This window comes from Marmota marmota, unplaced genomic scaffold, assembly GCF_001458135.2.
Source record: "Marmota marmota marmota unplaced genomic scaffold, marMar, whole genome shotgun sequence".
In the NCBI taxonomy this organism is placed as follows: domain Eukaryota; kingdom Metazoa; phylum Chordata; class Mammalia; order Rodentia; family Sciuridae; genus Marmota; species Marmota marmota.
In genome coordinates, this window is record NW_026000001.1 from 7029234 (window position 1) to 7047031 (window position 17798).

General features: G+C 47.3%; 2 protein-coding genes across 2 annotated transcripts in view; one reads left to right on the plus strand and one right to left on the minus strand.

Moving 5' to 3' along the window:
* Positions 1–3179: 3179 nt before the first annotated feature.
* Sirt3 (sirtuin 3) lies at positions 3180–15289 on the plus strand. Its single transcript, XM_015503087.2, has 7 exons — positions 3180–3251; positions 4979–5170; positions 5247–5647; positions 6055–6065; positions 10162–10323; positions 13202–13411; positions 14791–15289. Exons 2-7 carry the CDS (start codon positions 5124–5126, stop codon positions 14809–14811), a joined length of 852 nt encoding a protein of 283 aa, XP_015358573.1. The 5' UTR covers positions 3180–3251; positions 4979–5123; the 3' UTR covers positions 14812–15289.
* Positions 15290–15614: 325 nt separating this feature from the next.
* Positions 15615–17798, minus strand: part of Ric8a (RIC8 guanine nucleotide exchange factor A) — a 5782-nt gene continuing 3598 nt past the window's right edge. Inside the window, exons 7-10 of the mRNA XM_015503419.2 lie at positions 17568–17712; positions 17345–17489; positions 16856–16975; positions 15615–16535 (exon numbers count right to left, since the gene is read on the minus strand). Coding sequence (XP_015358905.1) covers positions 16415–16535; positions 16856–16975; positions 17345–17489; positions 17568–17712 — 531 coding nt within the window. The 3' untranslated portion in view covers positions 15615–16414. The remainder of the gene's footprint in view (positions 16536–16855; positions 16976–17344; positions 17490–17567; positions 17713–17798) is intronic.

Sequence of the window (17798 nt, forward strand, 5' to 3'; positions counted from 1 at the left end):
TGCCCCCTTCTCCCATCTTGCTTACCTGATCAAAAGGTGGAGTGATCCAGTAGCAGGTATCAAGCTGCCCAGGGGTACAGGCAGGAAGGGCAATATCCAGTGGGTATTTATTAACTGTGGGAGACCAACCTTACCCGTGACTGAGTCACACTCCCCAGTTGGGTGCTGAGGCGCTTAGTTGCAGAAATGTGGCAGAGCTTTCCTCACCCTTCCTGGGTGCGAGGGTCAGTGTCTCTTGCATGGGTGTGTCTTGCCACAGCCCCATGGGTGAAGCTCCACTCCACTCACCTGTTCCTTGCCCTGAGCCTTTTCCGGCAATTAACAGCTCCTTGCTGGGAGGAACAGTTCCCTGGAGGCAGGTAACTTTGGCAACAGGTTGGAGGAGGGGAAGTACTCTGGAGGTATTAGCATTTTATTTCCTTTTGAATCAGCCACACCAAATCATTCATTGTCATTGTCTACACTGACTGGCCTTTTGCCTGGGCCTTGATACCAGGAACAGAGAAATTCCTAAGGCATTACTTTTTGTCTATTTTTTCACCAAGCAAATTTCTGGAAATGTATCTATACCCTCATTTTTACTTGATGTCTCTAGAATAGGGTGAGTATTGCTAGATATTAGAAACACACACGCATACACACATATATATTAGTTTGTTTTGTAGAATATCAGGGGTACTCTACCATTGAGCTACATCCTCAGTCCCTTTTCTTTTTTATTTTGGGATAAGGTCCTGCTAAATTTTGAGGGGCTTTCTAAGTTCCGAGGCTGGTTTTGAACTTGTGAAACTCCCGCCTCAACATCCTAAGTCATTGGGATCATAGGAATGCACCACTGTGCCCAGCAATATCAGACATAATTTTATCTGACTTTATATCTGATGGATTTTGTTCTGAGTTTGTTTCGTTTTGGTATTGGGGATGGAACCCATGACCTTATGCATGCTAGCCCAGTGTTTTACCACTGAGCAATACCCCAGGCCTTTGTACTGAATTTTTTTTTTTTTTTTTGGTACCAGGGATTGAACTCAGGGTCACTTAATCACTGAACCACATCCCCAGCCCTTTTTATTGCATTTTATTTAGAGACATGGTCTCACTGAGTACTTAGGGCCTTGCTAAATTGCTGAGGCTGGCTTTGAACTCATAATCCTCCTGACTCAGCCTCCCGAGCCGCTGGGATTACAGGCGTGTGCCACTGTGCCCAGTGAAGGCTTTGTTTAAATGTGGCTTGGCTCCAGCTGGGAGCCCCTGTGCCTTACTCTGTTGGTGGAGAATCACTATTGGCAATATAGGCAGGGACACCAGGCTTTCCTGAGGGCTGAGATCCCTTCCAGGATGCCGCCACATCCAAAAGTCATGCTTCTGACTTGGTGCTCATGCCAGCCCAAGGCTGCAATGCTTGCTTTGGTTGGATTTCAGTGTCTGGCATCCCCACCGCGAAGCTAGTTGAAGCTCATGGGACCTTTGCTTCAGCTACCTGCACAGTCTGCCGAAGATCCTGCCCCGGGGAGGACTTCTGGGTGAGTTGTTCCACTGATAGTCTCTCTCTTCTGCAATTCATGGGAGTGGAGGTGATCTGGAAAAGTGGTATAATAGCATGAAAATATTTTTTCTTTCTTTTGGTACCAGGGATTTAGCCCAAGGGTGCTTAGTGAGAGGTCTCACTAAGATGCTTAGGGACTCGCTCATTTGCTGAGGCTGGCTTTGAATTTGTGATCTTTCTGCCTCAGCCTCCCAAGTCATTGGGATTACAGGTGTGCTCCACTTCACTTGCCCTTTTCTTTACTTTTAATTTAGAAAAATAATACATGCTTATAAACAACTAAGACAGCACAGAATGAATCTCCTTTCAACTAGTTCCTACTGCCCACCTTTAACAATTTGGTGTATGTTTTAGTTAACTTTCTTGTTATTGTAACCAAAGGACTTGACAGCAACAACACAGAAGGAAAAGTTTATTTTGGCTTATGATTTTAAAGAGTGGGTCCATGGTTGGCTAACTCCATAGCTCTGGGACGAGGTGAGGCAGATCATCATGGTAGAAGAGCATGGTGGAGGAAAACAGCTCAGGACTTGACAACCAGGAAGCAGAAAGGGCAATATATAAACCCCTAAGGCATGACTGAAGTGATCTACCTCTTCCAGCCACACCCTACCTGCCTAGTTTACCACCCAGTTAATCCATATTAATGATTTAATCTGCAGATTAGCTCACACCTCTTATAATAATCTAATCATTTTACCCCTGAGCATTCTTGCATTGTCTCACACATGAGCTTTTGGGGGAAAATCATAACAGTATATAATGTCCTAGGACTTCATTTTATTTTTAAATTTTGAGATAGGGTTTCACTAAGTTGCTTAGGACCTCACTAAATTGCTGGGGCTGGCTTTGAACTTGCCTTCCTCCTGCCTCAGCCTCCTGAATTGCTGGATTACAGGTGTGTACCACTGTACCTAACTGTTCTAGGGCTTTAGAGAGATGTGCATACATGAGCACACATGTTTTTTGTCAGTGTCTGCAGTTCTGCCTGCTCTTTTTGGTCTTCGTATTAACTGTAGAGTGTTAGGTTTAGCCACTCAACTATTACAGGATATCTTTTGATGTTCTTAATTTTCACTATTGAGCATGAAGCAACAGTGATACCTGTGTTAGACCTCTTAGGATTCCTTAGAGAATAGGGTAGAGTGGGGAATATGAGCACAGCAGCTCAGCGAAAGTACGAAGTGCAGGTGAACCATGCACTTGAAGAGGCAGCTGTCTGTTACTGGATCTCACCTCGGCAACAGTAAATAAGTAAAAGATAAATCCCATGCTGTGTGAACACTTTCACGTGCTGTCTCGCTCAGGTTCCTGGTTTTCACCCAGGAGTGCAACTGCTGAGTGCCATGTGAACTCTGGGTAACTGTTGGAGGAACTGCCATACTCTTCTCCACAGCACCTGTGCTTTTGTGGAATTTGTTGTTTTATTTTGGGTTGTAAGATTTCTTTTTATGTTCTAGAAACTAGATCCTTATCAGATACATGATTTGCAAGTATATGGGTTGGTTGTCTTTTTCCCTTTCTTGGTAATATCTTACAATATACTGATGTTTTGATTGTTTTTTTTTTTTTTCTTGGCACCAGGGATTGAACCCAAGGGTGCTTAACCACTGAGCCACATCCTCAGCCTNCAGTCCCGCGCCTGGCGGCCGGTGTGTGCCGGGGCGGATAGCGTCTGTGCTCGCGGCCTGCGGGAGCCAGGCAGGTGCGCCTCCGGGGCCCCGGGTCGCGCGCAGGGCCTCTTGCGTTCTTGACCGCGCGTCTAGTGGTTCCGTCCGCGGCAGTTCGGCCCTTATACTGGTCTGTGGAAGTCCTTCACGTGGATATTTCATAACTGCTTTGATCATTCACGTGTTGAAACAGTGTCTAATCTGTAGCTTTTACAAATGACGCTGTGCCGAATTACTTGGCTGGTACCTTGTTTTTTGGATAAATTCCTAGTATTGGGACTTTAGGTCTAAAATTATATGCATGTAACTTTTTAATGGCCTTCTTTGCGTAAGGTCGTGCAGTTAAAACTGCCGTGTAGGTGACTACACCCAGTAACTGCCCTTTTTGGAATGCCACTCAATCCATCCCAGGGCCCTGCACATGCTAGGCAGGCACTCTGATCCTTACATGGGGAATTGAGCTTACCTATGGAAAAATCTTAACGTCCGTAGTTGTTAGGATATAAACTTAGGTGCTTTGTAATGGGGGGATATTCAAGTAAATAATGGTAAATTCATGTGATACATATTGAAAGGTTAATAAAGAGATTTTCATCAAGGATAACGTTACTGAGCTCTTGTTCTGTATAGGCCCTATTCTGGTGCTGGGGATAGAGCAGGTACCAGGACAGACACTTGCTTCTGTAGAGCCAGTTCTTATTACAGAGATTATCTGCAAGACTGGCTGCCATTAAACCAACCTTTGCCACCATGGGTTTTAACACAGAAGCTGTAGGGCTTCCTATGAGAAGCAGACTATTTACCCAGACTTGCAGTTGGGAATTTCTTTTGCCACTAGATTTTAGATTCTTGGTGAGTTGTCCAGAAGGCTCTAGAAGCCAAGACTGTTGTCTCAGGAGGCCTCCAGGGTTTCTGCAGCTGCAGTGCCTCTTGCCCTGACCTTCAGGTGCTGCTACAGGCTCTGTGTCATTTGTATTGCTTTGTTTTCTTGTCTGCTCAGATGTAGAGTCATTTACAAAGTCCTGTGGCCTCATTGAAGCCTGTGACTTGTTTTTCTGTGTGTTTTGTGCCCTTTACTATGAAAGACCATTCCATACTCCCAATCTTGGCTCTTGGCTTCTGGAGGTGACTTAAGAACTTTCTAGAGCTTTGCAATGAGAACCCTGAGCTGCAGTATACCTTCTGCCTTGCCTGATTGTGTAATTTTAGCTGCTAATCTGAGCTGCCCCCATCTGCAGACATTAAAGATGAACTCTGTGCAGCACTCTGAACCCCTGTCAGGGCATGGATGTTTCTTTCTGGAATAGTCTTTAGAGAGACCAGCTTTTATCCCAATAATATTTTGATGCAAAACCTGAGAATTACTTTAAACTCACTGTATTTTCATCACTTTCCATGTACCTTAAGGTGTGTAGCTCTGTGGAACATGTGCCCCAGAGCCTTCACAAAGAATACTTTTGGCCCTGGCTTGAGTTTCTATGAGGACTTCTGTTCTTAGCACTGCTTTGATAGCCGCACTCACAAATGATGCTTTCCTGATTACACAGTGCCTATTAACTGAAAGTTTTTGCTGCCAAATAGTCTTGATTTCTGATTTGTGAATGCTTTCTGTTTTAGCCAGTGGTCATCCATGGTGAGAAAGTTGGTTGTTTTGGGGAGACTGAAGTGATGTGCATGACCTTTTTGACGGTGGGAAGGGTAGAGTGTGCTCGTTCTTGCTAGCATGAAGCTGGTTGTCTTTCTATTCTGCATTTGCTCTCAGTATTACAAGTGGACGAAGGGCCATCTCACTGTCTGTGGGTGCTTCAGGCATCTTTGGAAGTGGAGGCAACAGTGAGAAAGAGAAACTGTCCCTGCAGGACATCGCTGAGCTGATCCGGGTGCGAGCCTGTCAGAAGGTGGTGGTCATGGTGGGGGCTGGCATCAGCACACCCAGCGGCATTCCAGATTTCAGGTACCACGGTAACCCTTGCCGAGGCTTCCCCACCCTCTCCTGGTGGGCTCAGAACCTCTTCCTTCTCACTCTGCAGATCTCCAGGGAGCGGCCTCTATAGCAACCTCCAGCAGTACAACATCCCATACCCCGAAGCCATTTTTGAACTGGAATTTTTTTTCCACAACCCCAAGCCCTTTTTCACTTTAGCCAAGGAGCTGTACCCTGGAAACTATAGGCCCAATGCCACTCACTACTTTCTCCGATTGCTTCATGACAAGGGACTGCTTCTGCGTCTCTACACACAGAACATCGATGGACTTGAGAGAGGTGAGCCTCTGTTTCCTCTCCACGTCACATCTGTGCCTGTTTCCAGGTGGGGCTCCGGCCATTGCCAATACCTCATTTTTGGTGCTGTTTTGAGCCAACTAGACCTCTGTTGGGACCTCCCTGTGGGCCTGTCTTCCTGCAGAGTTGTGAGTTTTGGACAGAACTTAAGTTGACATTGTTTTGCTAATCTGGTATGAATATTTCTTTCATTTTTTTCTGTTTTAAGAAATACGCGGAGCTGGGCATGGTGGTTAGGTCTGTAATCCCAGCAGTTCAGGAAACTTGAGACAGTATTGCAAATTCAAAGTCAGCTTCAGCAACTTAGTGAGGCTTTAAGCAACTTAGTGAAACTCTGTCTCAAAAAAAAAAAAAGGGCTTGGGGTGTGGTTCATTGGTCAGGGCCCCTGGGTTCAATCCCCAAGGGGGGCGGGGGTGGGGGGGCGGGGAGAAGAAATCTGTAGAACATACAGAAATAAAAAGTATAAGAAATCCTCTGTCCTCCCACTCAGTTTCCATATCTGACACATGGCCCAGTCCTTGTTTGTCTGTTTCCCCACCTTCTTTCTCACCTCCAGGATGTTTTCAAGCAAGTCCATCACATTGTAAATTTTATCTAGAAACAATCTAGAAGCAAATCAATGAGTATCTCTAGAAGATACAGACTGTAAAAAATAACTGGTACTCTTTCGAACCACTAATGGCCCCTCAGTGTTGTCTGGGTCAGGACAGCAGTGATTCACAAGAGGGGACAGGTCAGGCCATGCATCTCAGGGAAGCATCTGGGGGGACCTGGGTTAGGTGTAGTGGGGGCAGCTGCAGGGCAGTCAGTGAGCCAGCAGCAAGGTGCCTGATCCCAAGAGGTGTCTCCTTGCTCAGGAGCTGTTTCATGTGAGATGAAATCTCTGGCTTGGACTCACAGAGGCAGCAGCGGCTACACTGTGGAGGCTTTGCTACCCAGGGTCAGGAGAGCTGGCCTTGTGGGAAGGTGGGAGCCGCCTGGCCATGAGTTTCAGCACTGCAGTTAGGACAGTGATGGGGATGTAGGAAGCCACCTGCAGGTGGAAGATTGAACACCTGAGAAACACTGAGGCAAGAATAAAAAGTTTTATTTAAAGGATAGAAGAGAGAGATGGGAGCTCCTCCGTAGAGAGGGTGTCCAAAGCTGGTACCCAAGGAGTGAGGGTGTCCTGCCTCTTCTAAAGATTTTAGATTTCCTTTGTTTTCATGCCCCCTTCTCCCATCTTGCTTACCTGATCAAAAGGTGGAGTGATCCAGTAGCAGGTATCAAGCTGCCCAGGGGTACAGGCAGGAAGGGCAATATCCAGTGGGTATTTATTAACTGTGGGAGACCAACCTTACCCGTGACTGAGTCACACTCCCCAGTTGGGTGCTGAGGCGCTTAGTTGCAGAAATGTGGCAGAGCTTTCCTCACCCTTCCTGGGTGCGAGGGTCAGTGTCTCTTGCATGGGTGTGTCTTGCCACAGCCCCATGGGTGAAGCTCCACTCCACTCACCTGTTCCTTGCCCTGAGCCTTTTCCGGCAATTAACAGCTCCTTGCTGGGAGGAACAGTTCCCTGGAGGCAGGTAACTTTGGCAACAGGTTGGAGGAGGGGAAGTACTCTGGAGGTATTAGCATTTTATTTCCTTTTGAATCAGCCACACCAAATCATTCATTGTCATTGTCTACACTGACTGGCCTTTTGCCTGGGCCTTGATACCAGGAACAGAGAAATTCCTAAGGCATTACTTTTTGTCTATTTTTTCACCAAGCAAATTTCTGGAAATGTATCTATACCCTCATTTTTACTTGATGTCTCTAGAATAGGGTGAGTATTGCTAGATATTAGAAACACACACGCATACACACATATATATTAGTTTGTTTTGTAGAATATCAGGGGTACTCTACCATTGAGCTACATCCTCAGTCCCTTTTCTTTTTTATTTTGGGATAAGGTCCTGCTAAATTTTGAGGGGCTTTCTAAGTTCCGAGGCTGGTTTTGAACTTGTGAAACTCCCGCCTCAACATCCTAAGTCATTGGGATCATAGGAATGCACCACTGTGCCCAGCAATATCAGACATAATTTTATCTGACTTTATATCTGATGGATTTTGTTCTGAGTTTGTTTCGTTTTGGTATTGGGGATGGAACCCATGACCTTATGCATGCTAGCCCAGTGTTTTACCACTGAGCCACATCCTCAGCCTTTTTTATTTTTTATTTTGAGACAAGGTCTCACTGAGTTGCTTAGGGTCTCACTAAATTGCTGAGGCTAGTTTTGAACTTGCCATCCTCCTGCCTCAGCCTCCCAAGCTGCTGGGATTACAGGCATGTGTCACCATGCACAGCTATTCAAATATTTTTAATTTTAGTGGGTTCTAGTTTATCTATTTTTCTTTTTTGTGCATGCTTTTGATGTTGTATCTAAAACAAATATTGCTAGTTCCAAGTTCATGAAGTTTTGCCTGTTTTCTGGTTTTTAGCTCTTACATTTAGGTCTTTGATCCATTTTGAGTTAATTTTTATAGATAGTGTGAGGTTGTTTAGCACCATTTGTTGAAGAGACTGTCTTTCCCCATTGAATGGTTTTCACTCTTGTTGAAAACTAGTTGCCCATAAATGTGTGGATTATTTTTGAATTCTCAGTTCTATTCCATTGGTATATTTGTACATCCTTAGGCCAGTACTACACTGTATTGGTTACTGTAACTTTGTGGTAAGTTTTTTTTTTTTTTTTTTTTAATATTTTTTTTTAGTGGTAGATGGACACAATATCTTAATTTTATTTATTTTTATGTGGTGCTGAGGATTGAACCCAGTGCCTCATGCTTATGAGACAAGCGCTCTACCACTGAACCACAGCCCCAGCCCAGTGGTAAGTTTTAAAATCAGGAAATGGGAGTCTAGCACATAGTGGAAACTGTAGGTGCATGTTTAATCTTTTCATCAACACATCCATTGAATGACTGGTTTCTTCATCAGTTTAGTCTACTAAGTGCCAGGCATTTGGGGGGGTTGCTGTGGATGCAAAAACAAACGGAGTGCCAGGTGCAGGAAGAAGCTCTTGCACAGCTATGGGAAGAGAGTGACTGGGGCCCTTCCTGGCAGAGGAGAACTGGAGTGTGGCAGGCCAGGGTGTTTTCTTTTTTTGTGTGTGGGGGGTTACTAGGGATTAAACCCAGAGGTGCTTGACCAATGAGCCACACCCACCAGCCCTTTTATATTTTTATTTTAAGATGGTCATGCTAAGTTGCTGAGGATGGCCTTGACCTGGCGATCCTCCTATCTCAGCCTCTTGAGTCGCTGGGATTAAAGCATGTACATTAGCACTGGATAGATACTGAAGAATTTTAAAGCAGGAAAGGGATGTGAAAGGTTCGCATCTTAGATTAGGTGGGCAGCAGGTTGAATTTCTTGGGTCAGGAGCCTACTATGGGGAGGTGGGTAATGTGGGTAGGAGATAGGGAAGCCATGGGTCGAGCAGACACAGTGAACAGAATGAGATAGCTACAGGAGGCAGGGCTGTTTGGAGGTGGAGATGGAGGGGTCTAGGAAGATGTCCTGGGCCCGAGTCCAAGGAGGCGCAGGAAGGAGGTGTGGGCGGAAACCACAGACTTGAGAACCATAGTACTGCAGGTAACAGCGACCAGATGGAGCCTTTCTGTAAGAGGGAGAGAAGCTCTGGTAGGTGTTGTAAACTTCAGACGAGCCACAGTGCTGTCAGCATCCCAACCTCCCCAACCCCCGCATGTTTCTTGATGGAACCCCAATATATATGTGTGTGTAGAAAGGCATGGAAGGGGTCCCAGGCCCTCTGGGAGGTGTCCTGGGGGCCAGTGCAGGAAGCCTGACACCTGCAGGGCTGCGGTCGGCCTTGGTCACTTCAGCTCTGACCAGGGCTAAGCATCCTACTGCCTTCCCATTGTGGGGCAGATGCCCACAGAGCACTGTCCAAGGCCTGGGGTCCACCAGGTGTTTTCTTGGCACCAGCTCAGGTGCAGAGCAGGATGAGACATTCAGCCTGTGAGGGGATTTGTGGATGAAACCAGGTGAGGTCCAGGATTTGTATCTATTTATTTATGTACTTATTTCTTTATTGTTTATATGTGACAGCGGAATGCATTACAATTCTTATTACACATATAGAGCACAATTTTTCACAATTTTTGTATACAAAGTATATTCACACCAATTCTTGTCTTCATACATGTACTTTGGATAATAATGTCCATAACATTCCACCATCATTTTTAACCTTATGCCTCCTGCCTTCCCCTCCCACCCCTCTGCCCTATCTAGAGTTCGTCTATTCCTCCCATGCTCCCTCTTCCTACCCCACTATGAATCAGCCTTCTTATATCAGAGAAAGCATTTGGCATTTGTTTTTTTGGGGGGGGGATTGGCTAACTTCGCTTAGCATTATCTTTTCTAACTCCATCCATTTACCTGCAAATGCCATGATTTTATTCTCTTTTATCGCTGAGTAATATTCCATTGTGTATATATGCCAGACCAGTCCAACATTTTGGAGGATTACATAAAAACTGTTGGTAATTGCTAAAACTGGGCACTTGGGGTCTGTTGCACTATTCTCAATTTCTGTGCTTGTTTGAAATTTCTTGAGATTATTCCCTCCTAAAAGGCATCTTCCTTGGTCCTGCCTTCTTTCTGTGTCCCCAGGCCGACGTGATGGCCGACAGGGTGCCCTGCTGCCCAGTCTGCACTGGCATTGTGAAGCCTGATATTGTGTTCTTTGGGGAGCCACTACCCCAGAGGTTCTTGCTGCATGTGGTTGATTTCCCCATGGCAGATCTGCTGCTCATCCTAGGCACCTCCCTGGAGGTTTGTGAAGGGGCTTTGGGGGCATGGGCTGGAGGATAGGGAGGAGGTCGGTGCAGAGGGGTCAGCCCAGGGTGCTAAAGGCGATGGGATCCAGCTAATGTTGTAGGCCTGGGGAGTAGCTGTGTGAGAGGATGGGGAGAATGGGAGGGCATGTGGTGTGGGGATTCCAAGGGATGGAAGGGGCAGGTGGGGTGTGGCTGGTCAGGGTACAGTGAGGGATGATGCCAGTCCTGAAGATGGCAGAGGGATGGGCACCTGCAGGGTGGGAGGACTGTGGCCTGAGATGGAGAGGCTCCTGGCTCAGCCTGCATCAGGGTTTTGTTGGTTGGGGCAGTTGGGAGTGAGGATGCTGCATTGGGTTCTGTATACCTGTGGTGAGGTGCCTGGGAGATGCCTGCTAGACACATCCAAGAAACTGTCCTCCATCTCAGTTTGAATGATAAGAAATTTCTAAAACATGTGGAGCAAGAAATGAGACTATGAACTAAGCTAGTGCCTGACTGGGTACACCACCAGGGGCTCCCCAGTGGCCAGAGGCCCAGTGTATGCTGTGGGCATCACTGTTGCTGCCTGCTGAACCAGGCCCTGTCCCAGCCCTGTGGACAGTCACAGCATAAATTGAGGAAATTCTGCAGCTTGTTATGTGCAATGGGAAAAATACCAGGTGAGGCAGGAAGGTTGGAGGAGTGGCCTGGTTGCTTGTGAAGGTGTCAGCTGAGGGATCTGGCAGGGTTGTTGCACAGGATGATTCCTGTGGCTGCTTTGCTGTGAATTGGCACAGGGGACAGACCCAGCAGAGGCTCTTGCAGGTGGTGATTGGCTGGCACTGGCAGATAGACAGGTAAAGCCATCAGGAGCCCTTGGAGTCTGGATGTGAAGGCAGAAGGCAGGCCAGAATGGGAGTTGTGGGAGAGCCTGGACTCCCACAGGGCTTCAGGGTTATGGCTTGTATTTTTTGGTAGGCAGGTTTGAGGATCCTCAGGAGATGTATGCATGGGGGTGGAGTCTAGCAGAGACTGAGGTAGGAGCTGGGGTTTGGAGTGAATGGACAGGAGAGCCTGAGGTGCAAACAGATGTGAGCTGGGATGGAGGATGGACATAGGAAAGCCACTCAGAGGTGCCAAAGACTGGGCTGTGGGAGCCATGGTAGTTGGCATATGGGCTGAGCCAGCTGTAAGGTGTGGACACTGGGGCCACTAGCCATCTTTCTATTTGAAGCAAAATGAAAATAGTTGTGTGTTTTTTTTTTTTTTTTCTGATTATAAAAGCACTATCCATACATTATATAAAGGTATAAAAAGCCAAGTGTCATCTTTAATCCCATCAACAACTGTTAGTGTTTTTTGTTTGTTTGTTTTGTGGTGCCAGGGATTGAACCCAGGGCCTTGTGCTTGCAAGGCAAGCACTCTACCAACTGAGCTGTATTTCCATCCCAACTGTGTGTGTTTTGGTCTGTCCTCGTGTGCTGCTGTTCTGTACAGTGCTGTACATCCCGCTCTTTGACTGGCTATGTCCATGTTGGTGTGAGCACGTGGAGCTGTGTGGTAGGTGCTGCAGCTGCCCTGGAAGGGCAAGGTTCCAGCTGAAGCTAGCCTGCCAGTGCGTGCCAGTGTGAGCTGGATCCTCCAGCGGAAGGCACAGGCTTTTCCTTGTCTGCTATGTGAAGAAATATTGATGTGTTGGCTTATGGAGCACTGCTTTGGATCTTCTTGAGCTATGACACAATATATGGTACATAAACCATAAGATCTTTTTTCAGAATCTTAAATATTCTGAATTCTGAAACATATCCATATATAATTTTATAGTGAAAGTGCCTATAGTGAATATCCAAGTGTATACATTTTTATACTCACAGAAATACTTCTAAAGGGTAAATGTTGATGCATATTCAAGACTCAGTTTCCAGGAAGTACCAATACAGTGCCTTAACAGGGTGCAAGGGGCCATATGCACATATCCTCACCAATACTAAAATTTCCTATCTTTAATTTTTTGCCAGTCTGATCAGTTAAAAGAGGTCTTGCACTTCTGTAATAGTGCAGTTCCTCTATCTCTTGCCCATCTTTCACTGGGTTATAAATTAGCAAAATAAATAAGTTCCTAAATTACATGTTTTTAAATTAGCAAGTAGAAGTATAAATTGTCATGTTGTATATATTGCAGTTTGTTTACGATGATGAGTTTAATATTTTTCTACATAGTGGCTTTATGGAGATACCACTGTGATAGCATTTATACAGTCTGTCATTTTCATTTGTCTTATCTTACTTCAGTTACCATTCCTAAAAAGTCCTTTCCCATCCTTACCTATAGATCCTCAATTTTCTTCATGAACTGCTTTTGTTTACATTTAAATCTTTAATTCATTTGAAACCTTCCCAATGAAAGGCAGGAATTAAGCATTTCCCTCCTAGATACTAAACCACCCTTGTTACCATTTATTTATTTATCTATTTTTTATGTTGTTACTCTTGAGATTGAATTCCATTTGAGAACCAGATGCAGAAGCTGGATGGCATGGTTTACGTCTCTCTAGAGTCAGATGGTGAAGACTGAGGAGGGATCGTAACTCAGCTCCAGGCCTGTCCTGCCAGATGAGAAGATTTGCAGGACAGTGTTGCAGCAGGGCGAGTAGAGAGGTGGACAGGTGGAAAGAAGATGCCCACCACACAGTTGGCAGGAAGGAGGAAGGTGGGGATAGCAAGAGGTGAGGGAGGCCTGGGAGGACAGGATCATCCAGATCAAGCATAGGAGGCTGCTTGAGCTTGATGCATGGTGATCTCTCCTGTCCCTCTAGGTCTCATGGCCATGGTGTGGTGACTTGATGGGCTTGTGGGATGGATACTGTGCTCCTCATGTTTGGGTTATTTTTCAGGTGGAGCCTTTTGCCAGCTTGTCTGAGGCTGTGGGGAGCTCAGTGCCCCGGCTGCTCATCAACCGGGACTTGGTGGGACCCTTTACTTGGCGACCTCGCAGAAGGGATGTGGCTCAGCTGGGGGATGTGATTCACAGTGTAGAAAGGCTGGTGGAACTTCTGGGCTGGACAGAAGAAATGCAGGACCTTGTCCAGCGGGAGACTGGGAAGGTACAGACCACAATGCTACTGTTGGTCTTATACTGGGCACTAACCTGGGTCCACCACCTCCATTGAGAGGAACAAATGATGCCAAGTACACGCTCCTGAGGCCTCAGAGCTAATGGTGGCTAAGGAGGGATGGTAGTTCCGGTCATTCTAGTCTGTTGCCTTTCCTTCCTAAAACAAAGCAGCCATATTCCCCTCTGAGGCTTGGGATGACTGAGATGACCCATGTATAAGGACTTTAAGAAGCTGAAGTTCTCTCCCCTTTCTGTGGGATGGTGCTCAAACTGGGATTTTTAAAATACTTTTTTTTAGTTGTCAATGAACCTTTATTTTATTATTATTTTTATTTTTTTATATACAGTGATGAGAATTGAACCCAGTGCCTCACACATGCTAGGCAGGTGCTCTACCTCTGAGCTACAACCTCAGCCCCACCTGGGATGCTTTTAAGAAGTGGTCCATGTGAGTTGTTATCCGTATAGCCTTCCAAGGATAGACAGCCAGAGTGTTGATGCTTTCTAGATGGTTCCTAGGAAAACCATGTAACTTCTAGAGGAGTCAATAGCATTTAAAGCCCAGGTTTAAGGTTACAGCAGGTCTGACACTGCCCAAGGGCAAGCACCTTCTTCTTGCCTCCACTGGCAAAAGCCCCAGCCTCTGGTTGCAGTCTGAGACTTGTTAAGGATGAGACTTAGCACTTGCTCTTTCCACACACATTAGACATCATTACCACTATTATTTATGGCCATTCATTCCAGTTTGGGTCTGAGGGCTGATGTAGGCTGGTGCCATTTCTCATCTCACTATAGATAGGAGTAAAGACCACCAATGTTATAATCACGCTGGCCACTCCATTCAAGAAGCAGAGAACTCAGCAAAAAATATCATTGAGGCAGGTGCTCCCCTGGCCATCTTGCAGGGCAGTGGAGAGCTGGCATGTCAGCCTGACAGGCTTGTCCTGAAGCCTCTTCCTGGTTTGAGTCCCGTTCCCATATAAAAGGAGACTAATAGCCCTTACTGATTTTTGGAAATGGCCCTACAAGACTTAATCTGTGTGATTTCTTGGTTTCACGGAAAGTTATGAAAAATAGGTCATGATTTCAGGGATTTATTTTTTAATTGCCACCCAAGGAGTCAGATAGTAATGTTTTTGAGCATGTAAGCATCAGTACACCTCAACTGGGAACTTTAAAATCCTCAGAATGGGTCTCCTTTTATCTGCCTTGTTCTGCCAAGCCTGCTGGGACCTCATTTTTTTTGCAGAGAAAAGCGCATTTCATGAAATATTTTGCTTGCTTTCAGCAAGGTGTTCAACCCAGGCTTGAGATGTGCTGGCCTGCCTGGGTATATACACTTAATTGATCTCCTCTCTTCTCTTCTAGCTGGATGGACGGGACAGATAGGAGGGTGATGGTTGCCGCATGCATGAGCAATGGCAACAGGAGAGACTCACACCTCATTTCTAGTGAGACCATATGCTTGCAGACACCTTGGTAGGTTCACAAAATTTGGCCAAACCAGGACATGTGACCTGCAGACACAGTGGACATCTGAGGCTGCCCTCAGACTGTATTGCAGGTAGGGTGGTGTTTATACTCAGGAACACCCAGTCACAGATGGAAAGGAACTGCATGGCCTGTTTGCTGTGTCCAGTTCTTCACCGGTAGAAGCTCTTAATACAAAAAGCTTTCTTCTGATGGTGACCTTCTTGAACTGACAGACAACTGGAATCTCAGACCTGATTTGCTTTTACAGTGCCTAGAGCTTAGCAGCCCTCCCGGGGCCCTGGTGATGTACCGGGTCTTCTAGCATGTTGGTATTTGCAGTAGGGTTATTTTTAATTAGAAAGTCTGGAGCATGAAATAAATTTTAGTATTTAAACAATGGCATCTTCCTTTTTTGTTTCCCTCAAAGGAACAGCAAGTGTTGACATGACCATGGAAAATAAACCTTGGGGTGTGGGCATCTCCCTCTCTGGGCAGGGGACAGCACTGTTCTCACCTACTCCTGGATTCATCCTGAGGGGACCTCAGCCCCCTCTCCCACCCAGCACCTGTCTCCCTTCTGGAGGCTCTGTGTTTCCAGGGCAGTACTTCCTGTCCCTGAGCTGTACCTGCCCTGGGCTGGAGCTGACAGGGACAGACTTAACTAAACATGTAAGGGGGTCCCGTGACCTTATTCCTTAGTGATGACAAAATATGCATGGTGATCTAGGAAAAGTATTTACTTCTGAAAAGGACAAAGGTGGTTTGTTTGATGGTCCTTTGATATTTTACACATATTCTCTTTCTCTCACACACAGTCTCACCCGAAATACTTCTTTATTCTGTGATGTTTTTGTGGCTCTTAGAAATCTTGAGATTTCAACTTACAGCCTTATGAGGGGCATCTGCCTTCACATAAGTATTTATCATCTAAGTCAGTGGATAGCATTGAGTCAGTTGTCACAACCAGTGAGAGCTCAGATGTGTGGATACTGTAGCGGGTGACTGAGCCAGGGCCAAGAAGAAAGTAGAAGAGGCCATAGCGAGGACAGACAGCAGAGCTTACAGCGCTTACCTGGGTGCTCAGTGTTCCTGACACATTTACATGTTCTAGCAGACTGTTTCCCTTGTGAAAGGCAGCACATGCCCCACACACCAGCTTGTTCAGAATGCCAAGCCCAGACAGCTGCCTTGTGTGCTCCCCTGCTGAGCCCCACCTCCCAAGGCATGCTGGCCTGTGTGTCAAGACAGGCCCTGTCCTCGGCCACCACCCCTGCCTCCTCAGCACTTATCAAAGACATGGTTTCATCTGTGGAAGTCAAGACTGAGTTCCCAGGTTTACAGCAGGACAAGACCACTGAGATCCTAAAGATAAGAAGTCAGACCACAGGCGAAGCACTAGCAGAGCTTGGGTAGAAAAGTGTCTCCATGCTGGAGAGGTGGGTGTGGCTTCCCCAGGCTGAGGCCCTAAGGAGGCCTCTGGAAGCAGCACCAGTTCTGCGGGGGAGAAGAGCTGTTGTCCTCAGTCAGGGTCCGAGTCGGGGTCTGAGGAGAGCTGTCCCTCCATGGTCTCACACATGGCGTCTTGCAGAGATGTGAGGTGACCCCGGGGACTCATCCCCATGGGTTGTATGACTCTGTGCCTGTTGGGGAAAGGTGAGTAGGGCTGGGGAAGAGGCCTGGTGTGCTGGAAGGCCGGGGCCACCTGCGTAGAACCCTGTGTTGACTGGGCTCAGATCTCAGCTGCTGCCCTGGCTTCAAGACCCTGCGCAGTCCCTTCCTTTCCTGGCCTCATTCTCATCACCTGAACACTGGCACAATATCAATCTAACCTCAACTTTGCTCAAGGATTTCCAACATGAGTCACGCAGCCTTTCAGGACCCTAAGCCCTCCTCTGGTCTCACATTGGGATGTGGGTCCATTCTTCTTCCTCCCAAGTGCAGACCCCTCCTCCCAACACACCTGGAGAGCTTGTCAAACATGTTCACCAGCTTCATGGCCTCATGCTCCTTCTGCTCCTCTGTCATGCCCTCCATAGGATTGGGTGGCTTCTCCTCCACCCTCCCTGTCACAGGGTTGATGCTGCATCCCAGAGGGGGAATGGACAATGTGTTAGTAATTCTCTAGGACAAGAGGGGCTACATGGGTAGGTGGACGCCCACCTTCCTGCTCAGGCCTAGAGTGGCAAGATACAGGTTTACCTGGTGGAGGGAGGGGAGCATGCAACCACAGGAGAAAACTCCCTCCAGGAGGAGAAGCTCCTGCCTTGCCCGCTCCCGGTGCCCAAGCCCTCCCTGCATGCTCAGGACAACATTCCTTGGGAACAGGTATCAGATTCCGGAGGGTCTTTCCGTTCCTCATCCTGTCCCACCAACCACAGGAGTCTAGATGGGTGGGGAGCAGGAATGGAGGCGGGGGTGAAGGGAATCCCAAGTGTGTTGGGGTACACACCTGGCCTTGGCTTCCTTGTACTCATCAGTGTCCGTATCCTCGTCCTCTGAATACTGGCCCTCAGGCCGCCCCCCTGCCATGAGGCCCCTGGCAGCCAAGAGGCCTGCGGCGTTCCCGTAGCCTGTATACTTGATGAATCGGGGCACTGGGGGCCAGGATACAGGTCAGTGGGTGAATATGGCTGGGGCAGGGCAGGCCTGGGGCTCGGGCTTCCCACACTCACCACTCTCAGAACACAGCACAAAGAGGAATTCGGCAGCTACCCTCTTCACATCCGTGTCCAGGTGTGTCATGAGGCGGACAAGCTTGTTCCGCAGTAGCTCCCCAACCTCAGGCCGGGTCCTCACGTCCCGCAGAGGTGGCAGCACCTGGGGAAGCGGCTGGCACTCAGCCTAGGCTTGGAGCAACCTGAAGTCTGTGACCAGGGTCCCGCCACGCCCCCCCCCCCCCCCCC

Coding starts and splice junctions, on each gene's coding strand:
- Sirt3 (XM_015503087.2), top strand. CDS start 5,124: ATGGTGGGGGCTGGCATCAGCACACCCAGCGGCATTCCAGATTTCAG. Junction 10,324..13,201: donor TCCTAGGCACCTCCCTGGAG/GTTTGTGAAGGG, acceptor GTTATTTTTCAG/GTGGAGCCTTTTGCCAGCTT. Junction 13,412..14,790: donor TCCAGCGGGAGACTGGGAAG/GTACAGACCACA, acceptor CTTCTCTTCTAG/CTGGATGGACGGGACAGATA.